Source organism: Miniopterus natalensis, chromosome 4, assembly GCF_054644295.1.
Source record: "Miniopterus natalensis isolate mMinNat1 chromosome 4, mMinNat1.hap1, whole genome shotgun sequence".
Lineage (NCBI taxonomy): Eukaryota > Metazoa > Chordata > Mammalia > Chiroptera > Miniopteridae > Miniopterus > Miniopterus natalensis.
The window spans coordinates 14,055,417-14,076,202 of record NC_142084.1 but is presented as its reverse complement, the minus strand read 5'-3'; the positions used below and the strand labels follow the sequence as shown (position 1 = coordinate 14,076,202).

Here is a 20,786-nt window from a genome sequence, read left to right as displayed (position 1 = left end):
TTCCTGATTTCACCTCTTGATTTTTTTCCTCTCACAGCACTCTCTTCTAAATGTAGAATGCTGTCTTAAATAAAAAATGTTATTTGTATAAAGTTCTCAACAGTTTTTTTTCCACACTACTTTAGTGATACGAAAAAATACTTTTATTTAATAAGCATTTCTCAGTACCTACCAAAGCACCCATTCAACTTAGAATCGAGCTGGACCCTGGAGATTAGAGCTGAGTCAGGACACGGTGCCTGTCAGTCAGGAGACCTCACTTTAGGTCAGCTGATTGTAACATCCTGTGCTGAATGCTGTGAAGGAGGTATGCACTGTGTTTACACAGGGGAAATCTCCCCAACATGACATTAATGTAGAGCAGGGGTGGGGAACGTCTGGCCCATAGGCCATATACAGCCCACAAAATCATTTGGTCTGGCCCTGCTGAGGCAACCGCAGGTGGGAATTGAAATTCAATAAATCTAGGAGCTTTTTTCATAGTTAATTTTTAAGTTGGTAATTTTGTATGGCCCTCGAATGATGTTATAAATATCCAAATGGCCCTTGGCAGAAAAAAGGTTCCCCACCCCTGGTATAGAAGAATCCAGAAAAGGGCAGTTCAGATAGAAGGACTTTTATGAGCCAGAGGATATACAAAGACCCAGAAGAGGTATCAAGTGGAGATTTCAGGTGGTCTGAATGATGTGATTTGAAAGCGTGCTTGTGAATATTGAGTTGAAAATTTGTGTTGGGGAAGGGAGAAGAGAAGGTGGGCCTTAAGCGGTGATTCAGACTAATTTAAGCAGGGCCTTGCCTGGGTTTTTACATTTTTCTCTGTGGGGAAGCATCAGATTTTAAAATGGGAGGCCTGCATGGTCATAGTTGTTTTAGGAAGAATATGCGGACTCATCTACTGGTGGGCACTTGGGCTGTTTTCAGATCTTAGCTATTGTAAATAACGCTGCTATGAACATAAGGGTGCACATGTGCTTTCTGATAGGTGTTTCAGGATTCTTAGAATATATTCCTAGAGGTGGAATTTCTGGGTCAAATAGCAGTTCCATTTTTAATTTTTTGAGGAAACTCCATACAGTTTTCCACAGTGGCTGCACCAGTTTGCATTCCTACCAGCATGTACCAGAGTTCCCCTTTCTCCACACCTTTGCCAGCACTTGTAAAAGCTGTGATACATTTACACAATGGAATACTATGGAGCTGCAAAAAAGGAGGATTTCTTACCCTTTCAGACAGCATGGGAGGGACCTGGAGAGTATTATGCTGAATGAACTAAGGCAGTCAGAGAAAGACAAGTACCACACGATCTCACTTATATGTGGAATCTAATGAACAAAATAGGGTCCAGAGGCATGGAACAGACTGATAGATCTCAGAGAGGGGAGGGTGACAAGAAGAGATTAATTGAAAAACTTAAATACTTATATGCATAGCCCATGGACACAGACAATAGTGTGGTGAAGGCCTGGGGTGGGGTAGGGGCTTGATGGAGGGACTAATGGGGAGCATCTATAATATTGTCAACAATGTAAACAATATATATATTTAAACTATATATATATAGTTTAAAAAAAGAATCTTTGTGCCTGGCCAGCATGGCTCAGCGGTTGAGCATCAACCTTATGATCTAGGAGATCGAGGTTTGATTCCCGGTCAGGGCACATGCCCTGGGTTGCAGGATCGCTCCCCAGCAGGGGATGTGAAGGAGGCAGCCAATCAATGACTCTCTCATCATTGATGTTTCTACCTCTCTCTCCCTCTCCCTTACTATCTCTGAAATCAATAAAAATATATAAAAAAAAAAAATCTGTGGAAAGCTTGTGGAGGAGGGTTTGCAGTGCAATGAGACAGGCCAGGGAGACCAATTAGCAGATTTTTGCTATAGTTTAGGAGAGGCATGATACGGGCCTGTAGAGCAGGGTCAGCGGGACTTTAAACCAGGTGTTTTTGGTTGCAGTAGGATTTTCATGCGTTAGTGATGGTCATAATTTCTAACCTGAGAACCTTAGTTGGTCCGAAAGTTGTGGGTTGTTGTTAAGCTGAGAACCTTTATTTGAACTCTTTTCTAGTGCCTAATGTTCTTTAAGAAGTAAGTCATTTAAGTCTATTATTATTTCTAAGAGCAATTATATCTAATTCTCTAGGTTGAAGGATTTTTTGTTTTTGTTTTTAAACTTTAGGTATACTGAGGCATAATTTATATAAAGTTCACATTTAGTGTACAGTTCAGAGTTTTGATGGACATACACAGTCATGTAAACATATGTAACCACCACCACAATCAAGGTATCACTCCATAAAGTTCCCTCCTTTGCTCTTGCGGTCATTTCCCTCCTCTTCTTCCCAGCACCTGGTGGCCACTGATCTGATTTCTGTTCCTGTGGATTAGCCTTCACAGAATGTCTTATAAGTAGAATCCAAGGGTATGAAGACTTTTGTGTCTGACTTCTTTCACTTAGCACAGTGCTTTTGAGATTCATCCATGTTAATGCATGTGTCAGTTCATTTATTTTTATTGTTGAGTAATATTTCATTTTACTCCGGTTTGTTTATCTCTTTGTTCACTGATAGTCATTTTTTATTGTGATTAGTTTTTGATTTTTATAAGTAAAACTACTATGAATATTCATGTACAAATGAACAAATCTTTGTATGACATATATATTCTTTTCTATTGGGTAAATATCTAGAAATTGAATGTCTAGACCACATGGTAGGTGTTGTATATTTGATTTTTAAAGAAGCTTCCATACTGTTTTCCTCAGTGGTTGTGCATTCCCATCAGCTGTGTATTTCCAGTTCTTCCACATGCTCACCAGCACTTGATATAGTCAGTGTTTCAATTTTTAACGTCCTAACAGGTGTGTAGTGTTATCTTATTGAGGTTTTATTTTGCATTTCCCTATTGACTAATGATCATCTTTTTATGTGTCTGTTTTCTATTTCTTCTTTGGCGTGAAGCATCTGTTCAAATATTTTGTGCCCCCTCACCCTCCACCCCTGCTTTTTGGGTTCTCATTGTTGAGCCTTGAGAGTTCTTTACATATTCTGGGCACAGTTCTTTATCACATGCTTTACAAGGAATTTTCTCCCAACTTGTGCTTTGTCTTTTCATTTTCATACACACACATACACACACACATTGAATTTATTGGGGTTAGTTAATTATATAGGTTTCAAGTGCACAATTCTATAATACATCATCTATATTGTGTGTTCACCACCCAAAGCCTAGTCTCCTTCCGTCACCATTATCCCTCCACTACCCTCTTCTACCTCCCCCTCCCCCCTTTCCCTCTGGTAATCACCATACTGATGTCTGTCTCTATGAGGGTTTTGCTTGCTTGCTTAATCCCTTCATGTGTTTCACCCAGACAAGTGTCAGTCTGTTCTCTGTATCTATGAGTCTGTTTCTATTTTGTTTATTTTGTTCATTAGATTTTATATATAAGTGAAATCATATGGTATTTATGGTATTTATCTTTCTCTGACTGGCTTATTTCATTGAGCATAATACCCTCTAGATACATCCATGCTGTCGAAAAAGGATTGATTCCTTCCATTTTATAGCTGAGTAGAATTCCATTGTATAAATGTACCACAGCCTTTTTTTTTTTCCTTTTTTTTTTTTTTTTAATTGATAGAGTAAGGATGGGGGAGGGAGGAAGGGGGAGAGGGAAGGAGAGAGAAAAGGAGAAAGAAACATCAATTTGTTGTTCCACTTATTTATGCATTTATTGGTTGATTCTTGTATGTGCCCTGACTGGGGATCGAACCTGCAGCCTTAGTGTATTGGGAGGATGCTCTAACCAACTGAGCTGCCCGGCCAGGGCCTACCACAGCTTTTTGATCCACTCATCTACTGATGGGCACTTGGGCTGCTTCCAAATCTTGGCTATTGTAAATAGTGCTGCTATGAACATAGGGGTGAATATATTCTTTCCAATCAGTGTTTCGGGTTTCTTCGGATACATTCCCAGAAGTGTCTTTTCATTTTCTTAAAAGTGTCTTTTGAAGAGCAAATGTTTTAAATTTTGATGAAGTTCAATTTATCGATTGTTTTTGTAGATTGTGCTTTTGGGGCACGTCTAAGAAATTTTTGACAATCTCAAGGTCACAGATTTTCTTCTATGTTTTAGTTTATTAATTACATAGTTTTAGATTTTACACTTACGACTGTGTTCCATTTTGAGTTAATTTTGCATATGGTGCAAGGTATGGATCAGGTCCATTTTTTATACATGCACAGCTAGTTGTTCAGCAGGTTGGTTGAAAAGGTTCTTTCTCCATTGCATTGCCTGTGCACCTCTGTGAAAATGAGTGTCTGTAGAAATGTGGACACTTTTATGCCAATATTCTGTCATTGTAATTACTATTGTTTATAATAATTTTTGAAATCAGGTAGAGTTAGCCCTCTTAACTTTGTTCTTTTATTTCATAGATGTTTTGGTTATTCTAGGTCCTCTTCATTTACGTATGAATTTTAGAATGTGCTTGTAAATTTCTACCAAAATTTGCTAAGATTCTGATTGTGATTACATTGAATCTATGGATCAGTTTGAGGAGAATTCACACCTTATGATACTAAGTTTTTTATCACATGAACAGATATATCTTTCCATGTATTTAAGCCATCTTTAACTTTTCTCAGCAATATTTTGTAGTTTTAAGTGAATAGGGTTTTGACATGTTTTGTTAGGTTTATCTCTAAAGTATTTCATATTTTTGAAGGTATTATAAGTGGTATTTTAAAATATCAATTTCTAATTGTTTGTTGCTGGTGCATAGAAAAAAATTATTTCTTGCATATTGATCTGGTATCCCAGGCATCAGCAAACCTTTTCTGTAAAAGGCCAGACAGTAAATATTTTAGGCTTTGTGGACCATATATGTCTGTCAAAACTACCTAACTCTGCCATTGCATTATGGAGGCAACTTAGACAACACCTAAAAGGAATGAATGAGTATCTGTGGTTCAAAACATTTTATTTACAGAAGCAGGTGATAAGTTGGTTTTGTCTGTAAGTCGTAGTTTGCTAACCTCTGTTGTATCTTGCAACCTTGCTAAACTCACTTATTCCAGTAGCTTTTAAAAAAATAGTAACTTACTGAAATTAATATAACAAAGTTAACCATTTAAAAACAAATAATTCAGTGGCATTTAGTCTATTCACAATGTTATGCAACCATCTCCATCTAGTTCCAAAACATTTCAATAATTTCAAAGTAATGCCTTTACCCATAAAGTAGTTTCTTTCCATTATCCCTTCCCCTAGCCACCACCAACTTACTTTCTGTATCTATAGGTTTATGTATTCTAGGTATTTCATGTAAGTGGAATCAATATAATATGTGACTTTCTGTGTTTGGCCTCTTTCACTTACCATAATGTGTTGGAGGTTCATCCATATGTTGTAGTATGAATTAGTACTTCATTTTTATGGCTGAATAACATTCCATTCTTTATACATATATTACAACGAACTTACCCACTCATCCATTGATGGGCATGTGGGCTTTTTCTACATTTTGGCTGTTGTGGATAGTGCTGCTATTGTTTGCTTGAGTATCTGTTTTTACTTCTTTTGGCTATATACCTAGCAGTAGAATTGCAGGGTCATATGGTAATTCTATATTTAACTTTTTGAAGTCTAGTAGCTTTTTTAGTTTTCCATGGTTGTGAATTACATTGGTTAATTTTGAAATGTGAATCCTGTCCTGTATTCCTGGGGTAACGCTGTAGTCATGATATGCCATCCTTTTAATATATGGTTAGATTCTATTTACTGAAGTTTTGTTTAGAATTTTTGCATGTATGTTCATGAAGGATATTAATCTGTAGTTTTCTTTTCTTGTAATATTGTCTAATTTTGTTATCAGGGTAATGCTGGCCTCAAGGAATGGATTGAGAAATATTTCCCTTTCATTTTTGAGGGGGAAGAATTTCTGTTGAAGTGGTGTTATTTTTTCCTTAACTGTTTGGTAGACTTCACCAGTGAAACCATCTGGGCCTGAAGTCTTTGTGGAAAGGTTTTGAACTACGAATTCAGTTTAACTAATAGGTAAAGGGCTATTTAAGTGATCTATTTTTTTGGAGCTCTGACTCGGATACTGTAACATCTACCTGTTTAAAATGTACGATTCAAAGACTTTTCATATACTCATGAGTTGTGCAACCATCAGTACAGTTTAATTTTAGAACATTTCTGTTCAGTGCCCACTAAGCACTCACTCTTCAGTGTTCCCTCCTCCAGCCCCTTGAAACCACAAGTCTACTTTCTTTTTCTATAGATTTGCCTATTCTGCCAGTTCTGGGCATTTAATACAGGCTGGGGCAAAAGTAGGTTCATAGTTGTGACTACACAAAACAGAGTTTATTCTTGAATTATTATTTATTAATTATTGTATTATTTTCCATACCAGCAACTGTAAACCTACTTTTGCTCCACCCTGTATAAAACTGATTTATAAAATTTTATGACTGCCTTCTTTTAATTAGCATAGTATTTTCCAATTTTATCCATGTTGTAGCATTCCTTTTTATTGCCAAATAATATTTTATTATGTGGATATACCACATTTTACTTATCCATTTATTAGTTGATGGACATTTAGATTGTTTCCACTTTTTGAGTATTATGAATAATGCTGCTCTTAATATTTGTTTTTGTGTGGACATATTTTCAATTCTTTTCGGTATATACTAAAAAAGATATAATTTTGACCTTCATCTCAGATTGTCCTCTTCTCACCAATGCCAATTAATGAAATTTAATTCATATTTATAACCTTAGTGACAGTGATAGCCTGGGGAAACTCCATGTGGGGTAAAAGATGAACAAGCTGGTTCTTTTGTCAGTCTTCTTATGGACCGGGAAAAATTCTGTATAAAAGACTAGATCAACTAAATCTATAACTTTCCCTCTTCTTTTTGGCACTGCTCTTATGCTTTGAGATACTAGATGCAAATGTAAGATGCTTCCTGAAAGAATGCTCCATGCCTCTGGGTGACCCAGGCCAAGGTCTGATAGTTGGCAATATGTGAGATAGTGAAAATGTAGGCCAGTGTCATAGCAGCCCACCCTAGCCTTGTGCATGACCTTTGTTAATTAGGATGTGTGGGGTTGGAAATTTGCCTTCAACCTTGTGTTCACATCTCTCCCCGTCATTCACCTTGACCTTTTCTGTACATTTTTGGGGAGAGCATTGAAAAAATTCCGCGTTTCTCTAGATTTCCCATAGGATTTAAAAAACAGGTAATATGTCTCTAGCACTTGCTGTATTATAGGAACTGAGCTAAGCAGCTTAAATATATTTTATCTCATTTAATTCATTCCTTTAAGATATTGGTGTTAGTTCCACTTTTCAGATGTTTGGAAACAGGCCTACAGTGGCTACTGAACTTTCCCAAGATCGCAGACTTTAGTAAGTGACAGAAGCAAGACCTGAACCCAGGTTTGACTCATTATCAAGTTGTAACTACTAAGGTCTTTACAGTTATTGACACTTAGTGTTTGTGCCACACATTGTTGTGTATTTAAAATGGGCAGTCATGTGTGCTATGGTTTTTTACTTATCATGTTGCCAATCTGGCTGTGATCTCAGGGTGAGTGCAACAGAAATCTAATTAAATATTAGGGGAAAATCTGTTCACATTAGATGAGTAAGCCTTTGTCCGAGCTGCTAAACACCAGCTCACCCTTTAACACCCAGCACAGTGAAAGCATCTCTTAGGTTTTCCTGAGAAACAGCTGTACCTGCCTTTATGTATTTAAAATACTTAGTGCCAGCTCCTGATACAGGTGATGGGCAATTAAACATTTACTTGTCTGCCTCATATTAAATTATACATTTATTTTAAATATATTAGTTAAAAATATACATATGTATTGATATAATTTACATACCATAAATCTACTCACTTTAAGTGTACAAGCTAATGATTTTTATTAAGTTTCCCGAGTCGTGCGACCATCATTATAATCCAGCTTTAGAATATTTCCATCTCCCCATAAAGTTCCCTCATGTCTATTTTCACTTAAGCCCTAATGTCATCCCCAGCCATAGGCAACCATCGATCTGCTTTCTTTCTCTATAGATGTGCCTTTTCTGGGCATCTCATAGAAGTGAAATCAAATAATATGTAGCCGCGTGTCTCTCACTTCTTTTATGTAGCATGTTTTTGAGGTTCGTCCGTTATTATAATATGCATCATCTCACTTTTTTATTATTGTATGAACCTGCCACATTTGGTTTATGTATTTATCAGTTGGTGGACATTGGGTTATTTCCACTGCTTGGCTTCTATGAACATTTGGATGGAAGCCATTGTGTGCATGTTTTCATTCCTTTTGAATAAATACACCGGAGTGGAACTGATGATCATCTTTGATTCCTTAAAGGCAGGAACCTCGCCTTGAAGTTTTTTAGTATTGCCTTGGTGTTCTTCATATTGGCTCATCTAGCATGCGTGCCACATGGGGGGTAGAGAAACTGATCAGGAAATATTTATGACAGTCTCATGTTCTATGAACCTTTGTTTGGTTTTTATATACCCTCCCTCCACCCCACTCCGCACTTGGAAAGAGTTTTATGCTTATCTCAATTCTTTGCAATCGTAGCAAAAATCCTAATGGTTTTGGGTGGCCTAGATTCTTCTTTCCAGCATTGCCCCATGTATACTGAAAGACACTACCTCATACAGTGCCACATTAACAGTAATGGAATGTAAATGGCCTATTTACGTGGTGGATGCATTATTTCTGTATTGCTTGTTTCTGGTGAGGTATAGATGAGTAAGTTATCATCCGGCTCTTATTAAGTGGTCGGGATAGAGTGAGGAGAGTTTTTTGGGTGTTCGATGTGCTGGACATGAACTCTTTTGTTTTGAGACTAACATGTCTGTACCCAAGTAAAGTAAAAATGTTTCTCTACCAAGGGATTGTTTCATTTTGGGAAGCAGAAGCCTGATATGACAAGAGGGGCTGGGTATTTTCACCAAAGAAAAGGCTGTAAAGTTACTAATGCTGTTGAGAGCGGCTTACTACCAAGTAGGAAAGATTAGTTGAAGGTCTAAAAAATACTCAACTAGTGTGAATGCTTCTGTATTTTCAACACCCAAGGTCTGGCTCTGACTTTACCTACGAAACTAAGAATACATTTTGACTTGCACCACTTTTTATTTATAAACATCTTTCTTCCTCAGTCTGAGTGTAGCTTATATGCTCTGCCTCACTTAAAGTAAGTTTGTTGATTTTCCTGGGGGAATTGGTGAGACAGGTTCCTGACTGTGTACTTGACAAACCAAAGGGTATTATTTCTGGGGAGGTACTATCTTTCACCTTCCATGTCTCTAGGACGTAGGACACAGGTTTTTAAGAGGAGGAAATATCAGTGTTTAAATGACTAGATCAAAACTAATATGGTAGCAAAAGGGATTAGATTAACTGAGATCCCGCCAAAATAACGCTCAGTATGAGTTCATTTAACCCAGTTTGGAGCTTCATATTAATAATTTCTCAGTACTGCTTAAGAGCATGGACTTTAGAGCCAGATGCTGTGTTTAAAAAAAAAAAAAAAAGTCCTACTTAAGCACTTCCAAGCAATAGCTTCCTCATGGAAATGCCATGAGGTTAGTAGTTCTACAGTTTTACTTTATAGAGTTGCTAAGCTTAAATGAGATAATATATTGAAACACAATGTCTGGCACATAGTAAATGCTCAGTAAATGTATAACAAAATTTAAAAACATAAAACACCAGTTCCCCGGGAGGCGTGTAGGCCAGAGATATGTCCTCTGACTGTGGTAAATGGCCTCATTACAGACTTTCTATTCAAACTTCAATTAGATGGGAGTTTGCAGCTAGGAACCAGTTTTTTAATCACTGAGCCTGTTTCCTTTTTTTAAATTTTTTAGTAAATGGAGTTAATATCTTCAGCATTTGTTTTCATTTCATTCTTCCACTGGGTGAGGACTGACTGCTATAATGTCTGTGCAGGCATCCTACAACTGTAAGAGTAACACTACGTGCACTGTAAAGGAGTAATGTGTATAAACACTGGTGCCATACCTGGTGGTTCTGCATGTACCTCAAGACACTGGGGAAGGAGGTTTTTCTTTCTTATTCTGTCTTCTGTATTTACCATATAGTAGGTATGTCACATTTGGTTTTTTAAACCATCTGGCTTTCTTCCTTCATGATGGAGGTCACTTGTTGAGAAGAGAGTATTTATAGGAGAAGTTTGTGAGATTATCCAATTCATAGATATGACCTGAACATATTTTTGGGGAAAAATGAATAGCTTGTATAGAATAGTTGTGCGATATTGCTGTGATATTTACTAAACATTTATGACCTTTCCTGTGAGAGTTCATTTTAAAATAAGGTAAGAATTTAGCTAGATTGCATGTGTTTACATAAAATGCCACTTTTCGTGATCAAATGTTGTATGTGAGAAGCCTCAGGAGTGAGTTCTTCCTTCCCTCAAGTCTCCTTTGCAGTAGTTGGCAGGTGACCATTTGGGGCATGGAGGGGCAGCTATGGGCTCTGGCGCCAGAGTTAAGCTCTCTTTGAACCTGTGCCATATTAGCATGTAGACTCTGCCATACTGACATGTGAGGGTATCTGAAGTGACAACTCTACTTTCAGTAGAAAAAGGAGGGGAAAAGCAGGAAAGTTGGAGCTGCATGAGTTCTACGGAAGCATGGTAGAGTCACGTAATTAAAAAGCAGATCTTTTTATTGTGATGTTTCTCCATATTTGGCATTGCTGTAAATGGCTAACTAACATTTACTGCCAATTCAGTACAAATGTGTGGGTTGGTAATACCAGGACAGCAAATTTAAATGAAAGTAAAAGTTAAACATTTCCACACAAGATTTTACAATCTGACATTTCACTGTGTAGGTAAAAAGACATTTTTTTCTTTACTAGAGATTATTATTCAGCATGAATAAAAAACTACAACTTTTATTTTTAAACAGGAGTCACTGGTTTTAATTTTTACACATTTTAAAATTACTGTGATAAAAAATAATGAAAAAGCTTCTTAATAATGCCATACACAGTATAATATAGATTTGTCCCCATTATATAGCATTTGTTTAATATACAAAATAGAATATTGACACACTTGAATCTATATGTAGTTAAGCAAGTTATTTGAAGAGGGTATTTTCATACAGCCTTTCATCAGAAAATAAAATCCTTCTTTCCTAGAGAGAAGCTAATCCTTTCCCAAAAAACCTGGCCACTAATCCCTGGTGTACCAGGCCGACTGAGAATAGTCTGGAAAATGATGCAACTTCCACTCAAAGTGGTTAAAGTGTCCCCCTTACTCTCTCATTTTCCCTTTCAACTCTCAAACCAGGCACATAAAGACACATTCATCTACAGCTACAGTCTTCTGAACAACCAACCGAGATCGAAGTCCATGGAGGGCTGCCATGATTCTTGACTTTTGACAGATCATAGTGTAATAATGTTCATTCCATGGAGATGGAGTTTTAGGGTATTTAACAGAACTAAAATGATAAGACTCAATGATACTAGGTTGTCTAGATAAGTAAGATTGGAACTGCTTACCCTTCCCACCCCCCAGTTCTGCAGTGAGGTTGGCTTTCCTTAGATTTGCCTCCAGAATCAACCTGATGCTAGTGGCCGAGCTCTTCATAGACCCTTTGGGGTGAGGTGTTTTTTTTTTGTTTGTTTGTTTTTTTCCCAGAAAGCAAGTGCTCTTTGAGGTTCCCCTCCTATAATCTTAGACAGTTGGGTCTATATACCCCAAAAAGCACTTGCGCCCCGCAGCAAGGCCTAAAAACACCAAGAGGGTCACTTTGTTCCACCAGTAATTAAAAATACTTTTCAGGATCTGTTGTGAGTCACCCAGGCCTGTCACCAACTCTCACTGACATTACTACAAACTTAAATAGTTTGGGATGGCAAGATACCACCTACATAGAAAATGAAGCTACTTTCAAATAGCACCATCTTTTTTCACTTAAATCCATAATTATACTCATAGGAACAACATAATTAAGGTAACTTTCTTCTTTCCCACGTATTCAAAAAGGGCACAGCTTCTTTTTCTATTCAATGTCCAGCCTCCTATAGTTGTATGAATGTCAGTTGATTTTTTTAACAACAAAGTGCACGTATCTTTTTTTTTCACCAACCTCTATTTTTTAAGAGCTGAGGATGCTGGGACTAAAACATGATTGATGTGTGATGTGCTTTCTGGTTTTAACCATATTAACATTATAAATGAATAAAATTTACCTTTCAGAAGTTCTTTTTGATTCTTAACACTGTCATTGATAATAATATTCAAGCGGTATTTCTTAGGCACCAAAAATTTCACATCCAGCTGGGTTACAAACCATCTTAAAATACTTTTAGATCAATTTAAACTATTACAGAAAAGGAACATTCCCTTTTAGAGAGCATTCAAAAAGCAAATTATTACATTTATTAAATAATTTCTCCAAAATACTGAAAAATAACAAATAACATTCAAAAAGCATTCAAAGAAAACATAAACATCCTCATTTTGTTTGGAAATGAACTCCTGTAGGATAGAAAGGAATTAGTGTATTATTGGCAACCTAGGAGATTCTGCACTATTTACATATTGCTGGTACCTCTATGCCTATTATTGCCAAACTTCTAAAGCCTCTGTTTTTATTAAACTGCCGGAGAGGCTTGCATGTGAAAGTAACACACTGTTAGATGGTGACCGTCTGGGGGTAAGCACCACCTTTCCATCTCCTGCTCACACACTTAGCGCAAGGGGAGATTTAGTCAACTAAGCCTGCGCCGCCAGAATCACCGTTGGAATGAGAAGGGTGGTCATTCTGGGAGGCAGAGGATTACTTCCTCTGTGATCTGAGCGGGGTGGAGCCTCAGCCACCTTCTCTGCACACAGGGTCAGTCTCCATCTCCCTCGTCCCCTCGACTCTAGGGCCTAGAGCAAACCTGTTTGGTTTTCGAGACCACTGCTGCGTATATGAATGCTTACACTCACTAAAATCATATAGGTTATCCATCGACATTTCTTTGACCCCTACAAAAAATATATAACATGTCGTGATAAAACAATCTCATCTAAAAATCATTCTTATTTTACACTATACAAGCTATTTTACAATCATTTTAATAAATTGCATGTAAAGCTGCAGTAGCCCTTCCCTTCCCAGATTAGTGAATACCAATATGATATATATCTGAAACTATAACTAAATATAAAAATATATTAGAAGTTTCATATTTTTAATATTAGATTTTCAGTTTTCTATTACACAAATAATTTGGCCACCTTGGATAGAAATCAGATTTCTTGTGGCTTAGTAAATATGAGTTTTGAGTTTACAGAAAGTTGGTAAGGTGCACACAGAAAGGGCTACTACAGCTTCTATTTGTTTAAAATGATTAAGTCTCAACAGTGAGGAGGAGAAATTCACAAGACTTTTGTTAAACTATGGCACACACGGGGACAGGGGGATGTGTATAGTTTACAAACATGGAAGTCGGACACACAGTCTAAGTCACAGAAATCAGTAGCTGAGCTTTCCTGTACCACCAGGAAGGGTAGACTACTAGGTGACAGATGGGAATGTGAAAATGGGTGTCTAGCCACTTCTGCCTTATTAGAGATTTATTTTTTGGGTAAAGTGAGAGGAATTACTTGGTCTGATTAAAATCTCTCAGCTTTTTTTCAGCTGGTTATCTGGAATCATAACTTTTAAGAAGTTATATAAACTACAACAAAAGGTCCTGAAAGACAGTAAACTAACTTTCGTGCCATCTAACCATTGCAGGGATAGGGCATTAGGTACAAACAGGGCCTCTTGGTAGTTTTCTTGTTTGTTTTAAATTAGTCTTTTGCAGCCATCATCCACAGTTTACCCAGCAGGTCTGGACTAGGTAGGTGCTCTATACCAGTTAGGACGGTTAATTTGCACAATCTATATAATTCCCCACTGAAGCATATATATATACAAAATATGAGCTTTTTTGACAAGAATACTGGAGATTTGAGTCAATTTTTGTGGTCTTTTGATAGCTAAGTGCCATCAGGTTAGAAGCACCAACCCATTTTCACACAGAAGATTAATGTTTAGAGTTTATCTAGGAAAGCTTTGAACTAGTTGCCCATCTGAAACAGCTGTACAGTAACTCGAATACAAAAATTATGTAAGAAAAAATGAGCAAGCGTAGTTCACTGAATATAAAGGAAATTGTTAAAACCAGATGATAATAGCTATAAAAGGCACAGCTTCCCTTTTCTGATATACACTTGTAAACTTGTTTTCAGGTTTCCATGCATAAATCAAAAAATGTTATCCTAACTATACAGGGGGAAATACACCAACAAAAAGTCTAGAAAATTTTTTCCAGCCAACTGTGAAAAATATGAGCAGAAAGTCCATGACGTAGACTCTGGGCACTGGTGGTTTGGGTGCCACCCTTCTCTGATAGTGGACATCACCCCACGTCATTGTTTGTAATTCCTGGGATCCACCAACTAGCACTTTCTACTTTTCCCATCACTGAGAAGTGATGGCTCAACTGCTCTGCTGCCAAGTCTTGGCCCTCTATAAACCACATGTAGTGCGTATTCAAAACAAAAACAAAACCAGACATGAACAAAAAAGAAAACTAAACAGAACCGCTATAGGATAAACTGATAATTTTTACAATAAAAGCTATAAAGTCAACTTTCTTTAAGGCAACCTTTCTTATTAAGGCAGTCACTTTTGATGAAACAGAAGTTTTTTGATGTTTCCACTTGAATATCTTGGTAACTGGTTGGTGATCAGTTCAGCTAACATCTCTGGGAATTCAATACTCATGGTCTTATCCAAAAACGTTTGGAAGCAATAGTGAAGGAGATTTTCAACTACCTACAAGGGACGGTAGAGTAATGATTAGTCTTAAAAGTCTATCAGTAGGAACATCTCATGCCTGTTGGCTTTTTTTTTTTTAAATATCTGACCTAGACAGAATACACCAATCTCTGCTGGAATTCCCCAAGTAAACAAAAGTTTAGTTAAATACAATGAGCACTCAGGTACCAAAGACCTCCTGAGTCCCTTATATTGTATACAGAATTATCTGGAATTAAGTGTTTCATGATGAACTGCAGTACTACAGTACGTGAAAGACACATTCTAAAGGATTAATCACGCAAAGCCAGGGAATTCCACATTTTAAAACAGTGCTGTTAAGTTTTGTGCTAGCGTCACAATGCCGTATGCACAGGACTAGAGGAAATGGAATTCCGTAATTGGCCTCAGGAAAACCGTGTGCTAACTGAAGTTACAGCTCAATCTCAAACCACCATCAATATCCACAAACGGGAAAATACGGGTATATAATTATTCAAACTAACTAGAACATAACTTCATATCCCAAAAAGTCTTCTCATAGTTGGATCTGTGTTTGACACTTACATCATGCATGGAGTCCAAGAGTTTTGTCAGTTGATAAAACCGCTGCCAGTTCTGACTGGAGTTTCCTTCCCTCTTGACGATGGCTTTCCCCAGTTCTTTGATGTAGGTCATTCTAATTTCATCAAATAGCTCTTGGCTCTTCAGCCCTTCCTTAGGAACTAAAAGATTAACATGTAGTTAATTAAATAACCTTCTTGAGATAACTTTTCATGTATGCAAGTAGGGCATTTATTAATTGCACACTTCGTGACTGAACATTGTCTATGTGCTTTTAATGCACTCTATTAAAACATGAGCATTTCAAAGGCTTGTGAAACTACAGCCAAGAGAATATACTGGGCCAGTAGGAAACTGGAGGACTGAAGCTTAGGTAAAGCGCTTTGCTTCTCATCTTTAAAAGCAGCTGGTGATGACACCTTCCTCTCTAGTTCACAAAGCCGGCTCAAAGACCAAATAACACAGTGGCAGCCATTCTACCCTTCAGTTTAGTTGTAGTACAGACATAGAAAACTTCAACAGTGTTTATTCCACCAATCACAGGAATATATGTGACATCACCAGTCAGTTAGACCTAAAAATCAGCATGCAATACATTTTATCAATCGATGTATTAGCACAGAGTTGACAGGATTCCAATCTAAAACAAAACCTGATTTTTTTATGTGGCGCGTGTGTGTGTGTGTACACATACACCTCCGGGGAAGGAAATACCTGCCTTCCCTTATGTACTCAGAAATATAGAAAATACCTCATGAACTGTGGATCATAAGATTGATGTAAAGTCAGTTTTTTTAATTACTCTTCAAAAACTGATACTAGTAAAGATGGCGAACAGATAGTTTAATCATGGTTTCACTTAGAGACTGACTTTGTAGAGTGCTACATTTCCCGAAGTGTATTCCTTGGAACCCTGGCTCTGTGTTAATGGCTAGGGAAAAGAGGATTTGATGGTCTAAATTTAAGCAAAGCTAAAGGTTTAATACAAAGTGAGGCAGATTCTGAATTTCAGAACTTCTCAGAATGATGATTATGCAGTCTCCAGAGAGGGGAAACAAGTTTCCCAAACTTCACACAGCTGCTGACATCTTAGGAAATGCTGGCATAGAGGAAAAGCAGTGGGTTTAGGATCAAGGAGTCTTAATCTAATTCTTACTTGCTCTGTGGATTTGTTTCATGCTCTTTCTCACTAAATTTTTTCATTTTTTAAGATGTAGATATTATTGACATATGTTAGTCTCAGGTGCACAGCATGATTGCATATTTGTATATAATGTAGAATGATCACAATAAGTCTAGTTAACATCCATCACCATGTATTGCTACAAATTTTTTTCTTGTGATGACAATTTTTAAGATTGTCTTAGCAACTTTCAGACACACAGTACACTATTGTTAACTACAGTCACCATGCTGTACATTATATCCGCATGACTTATATTTTATAGCTGGAAATTTGTACTTTTTAACCCACTTCACCCATTTTTCCTACCCTCTGCCTCTGGCATGCACCAATTTCTGTATCCATGAGCTTGTTTTTGTTGTTTCTTTTTAGATTCCACATATCAGTGAGATCATATGGTATTTCTTTCCCTGACTGGCTTACTTCACCTAGAGTGATGCCCCCAGAATCCATTCATATTGTCACAAATGGCAAGATTTCATTCATTTTTATGGCTTAGTAACTCTCACTGAATATAAATATCTCTTTCACGTTTTCTTTACCATTTATCCGTTGATGGACATTTAGATTCTTCCCTATCTTGGTTACTGTATCTCTTCAAGTTAGTGTTTTTGTTTTCTTTGGATAAATACTCCGAAGTGGAATTGCTGAATCCTATGGAATTTCTGTTTTTAATTTGTTGAGGGACCTCCATACTGTTTTCCACAGTGGCTGCACCAATTTATATTCCCACCAACAGTGCAAGAGGGTTCCCTTTTTCCCACATCTTCACCAACACTTGTTATTTACTGTCTTTTTGATGTTAGCCATTCTCAGAGGTGTGAGATGATATATCATTGTAGTTTTGACTTGCATTTCCCTGATGATTCTGTTGAGCACCTTTTCATGTACCTGTTGGCTCTTTGTATGTCTTCTTTGGAAAAATGTCTATTAAGATCCTCTGCCCATTTTTTAATCAGATTGTCTTTTGGCTACTGAATTGTATGAGTTCTTTATATATTTTGGATATTAACCCCTTATCAGATATGATTTGCAAATATCTCCCATTTAGTACATTGCCTTTTATCTTGTGGATGGTTTCCTATGCAGTGCAGCAGCTTTTTAGTTTGATGTAGTCCCACTTGTTTATCTTTACTTTTGGTGTCAGATCCAAAAAATCATCACCAAGACTGATGTCAAGGAGCTTCCCACCTATGTTTTCTTTTAGTTTTATCATCTCAAGTCTTAAATTCAAGTTACTATTTGTGTGTGGTGTAAGATAGTGGTCCAGTTTTATTCTTTTGTATGTGGCTGTTCAGTTTTCCTAACACTATTTATTGAAGAGACTGTCCTTCCCCCATTGTATATTCTTGGCTCTTTCATCATAAATTAACATTTTAACAAAATTAATTCTTCCAATGCACGAGCACAAAATACCCTTCCACCTGCACCGTCTTCAGTTTGTCGCATCAGCGTCTTACGGTTTTCAGTGTATGGGTATTTTACCTCAGTGGTTCAGTTCATTCCTAGGTATCTTCTCCTTTTTGATGCAACTGTAAATGGAATCATTTTCCGAATTTCACTTTCTACTAGAGTTTGTTATTACTGTATATAAATGCGCCAGATTTTTGTATATTGATTTTGTATCCTGCTAGTTTACTGAATTTACCAGTTCCAACAGTTTTTGGAATTGGTAATATCATAATATCATACATAATATCATGTCATCTGCAAATAGTGAGAATTTTACTTCCTCTTTTTCAATTCAGATGCCATTTCTTTTTCTTGCCTTACTGTTCTGGCTGGGACTTCCAGGACTATGTTGAGTTAAAGTGGCAAGGGTGGGCATCCTTGCCTTGTTCCTGATCTTAGAGTAAAAGTTTTTAGTTTTTTCCCATTGAGTATGATGTTAGCTGTGGGTTTGTCATATATGGCCTTCAGCTGTTGAGAGTTTTTAATCATAAATAGGTGCTGAATCTTGTCAAGTGCTTTTTCTGCATCTACTGAGAATATGATTGTGAAGTATCACTCTCACTGGATTTTGACTAGGATTAGACCAAAGAACACATATGAAAATGTTCTGATTCCATAAAGCAATACTTGGTACTTCTAAGATGTCAGTATTAATGCAAGACTGAAGGCCACTTAATCAGGAGTGGTAAGAGCCTTCTTTGTTAGCGATGTATTCATTTTATACATTAGTTTACATTACAGGTAATCTAATTATTGCTAATTTTTAAAATAGTGATTGCTTATTTATGTTTTTTCCTGCTGGTTATCCTAATTCTAAAAATAATTATGAGAGAAGCCCTATTTGATATTTATATTTAAAAGAATTTCATCCATCCCAAATTATCCTTGTAGTTCCATGTATTTTTGCTTTATGTTGTTGGAAGCCATATATTTAGAAATATTTTCCTGGTGAGTAGAATGCTTTATGTAATGAGTATCTTTAAATATAGAAATCCACACCCCCCCCCCCCCCCCAAAGTCTATTTTGATAGTAAGATAGCTGCTTCAGCTTTCTTTTGGTTAAAGCAGCAGTCAGCAAACTATGGCTCATTGCCCAATCCCACCTGCAGCCTGTGTTTGTAAATAGTGTTTTATTGGAAGACAGCCATTGCCTGTTCTCATGCCACAAGGGGCAGAGTTGAGTAGCTATAACAGAGCAAAGCTGAAAACATTTACCATCTGGCCCTTTACAAAAAAGTTTGCTGTTCCTAGGTTACACCATGCATACTATATATGTCCTTTTACTTCAGCCATTAAATAACTTTAGATATATCTCTGGTGAATTTATTGATATATTTGCTTTTATTTGAACCATCTGTTACTTCCTCTTAGGATGCTTTTCGTTTATGCCCCCCCCCCCCCAATTTCTTTCATTCTTTTGGATTGTTTTTACCATGTTATCCTCTCTCCCCCCAGGGGTTTGGTGCGTTCTGTTTCTAGTTGTCATCCTTAACATTTAAACACTCATTCTCAATTTACCAAATTCTCACTTTTGCTTCCATGTAATTATTATGTACTTTAGTTCCATGTTTTTAAACCCTGAAGACATTACTGTTATTTTATAAAGTAAAGGTTAGTTTAACTGTATCTACATATTTACCACTTTCTTTGTTCTTTTTACCTTCTCAAAGATGGGATTTACTTCCCCTTAGCCTAACTATATCTTGTAATATTACTTTAGTAAGGATCTGTGGTGGCAAACTTTGTTTTGGCCTTCATTAACAAAAAAATATTTTTTAAAAACAGGCGATTGGTATATTTAGACCATTCAAATTTAAAAGCAACTGTTTGACATATTTAGATCAGTATCTGCCATGCCTGTAACTATTCTCTGCTCATTGCACTTGTTCTTAGTTTCCTTTTTAATCTTCCCTTCTTTTTCTGCCATTTCTAGTTTCCACTGAGCATTTCATATGATTGTTTTCTCGCCTTTCAGTATATCCATAATTCTTTTTAAAACTGTTTTTCATAGAGGGGATAAATGGTGATGGGAAAATGAAAATAAAATTTAAAAAATCGTTTTTAGTGGTTGCTCTAGAGTTTGCATGTACATTGACAACTACAGTTGACCTTTAAACAATGTGGAGGTTAGGGGTGCGGACCCCTGTGCGGTTGAAAATCCACGAATAATTTCTGACTCTACAAGTGGCTCTTCCTATCTGTGGATTCAACAAACTGCAGTTGGGAATGTGAAAATACTGCTTTTGGTCTGCATCTGGTTGAATCTGAGGATGCAAAACCCATGGATACAAAAGGCTGACTCTACTTATTGAAAAAAAAATCTGTGTATAAATGGTCCAGAGCAGTTCAAACCTGTGTTGTTACAGGTCAACTGCAATCTGCATCTCCTTTCAAGTAATACTATAGGTAGTGCAGGTACCTTAAAACAGAGTATTCACAATCCTTCCCAACCATCCCTTTAAACATTGCTGTCACTCAGTCACCTTACCCGTATGTTGTAATTATCTAATACATTGTTGTTGATAACAATTATGAAGAAAAGTAAAATTTTTATCTTCATGTATTCCTTTTCTAAAGCTCTTCCATTCTTTATGTAGATCCATGTTTCTGACCTGTATCATACTTCTTTTAATATTTTATGAAAGGAAAGTTTACTAGTGACTAATTCTTTCAAGTTTTTGTTTGTCTGAGAAGGTCTTTATTTTG

The 20,786-nt window shown here is 36.8% G+C and overlaps 1 protein-coding gene across 3 annotated transcripts in view; it reads right to left on the bottom strand.

The window, feature by feature from the left end:
* Nucleotides 1-10,715: 10,715 nt before the first annotated feature.
* NR3C1 (nuclear receptor subfamily 3 group C member 1) overlaps nt 10,716-20,786 on the bottom strand; it is a 100,588-nt gene continuing 90,517 nt past the window's right edge. For all 3 annotated transcript variants that reach the window (XM_087816293.1, XM_016212527.2, XM_016212529.2), the window contains exons 8-9: nt 15,449-15,606; nt 10,716-14,899 (exon numbers count right to left, since the gene is read on the bottom strand). In XM_087816293.1, the coding sequence (XP_087672419.1) occupies nt 14,747-14,899; nt 15,449-15,606 (311 nt within the window). In that variant the 3' untranslated portion in view covers nt 10,716-14,746. The remainder of the gene's footprint in view (nt 14,900-15,448; nt 15,607-20,786) is intronic.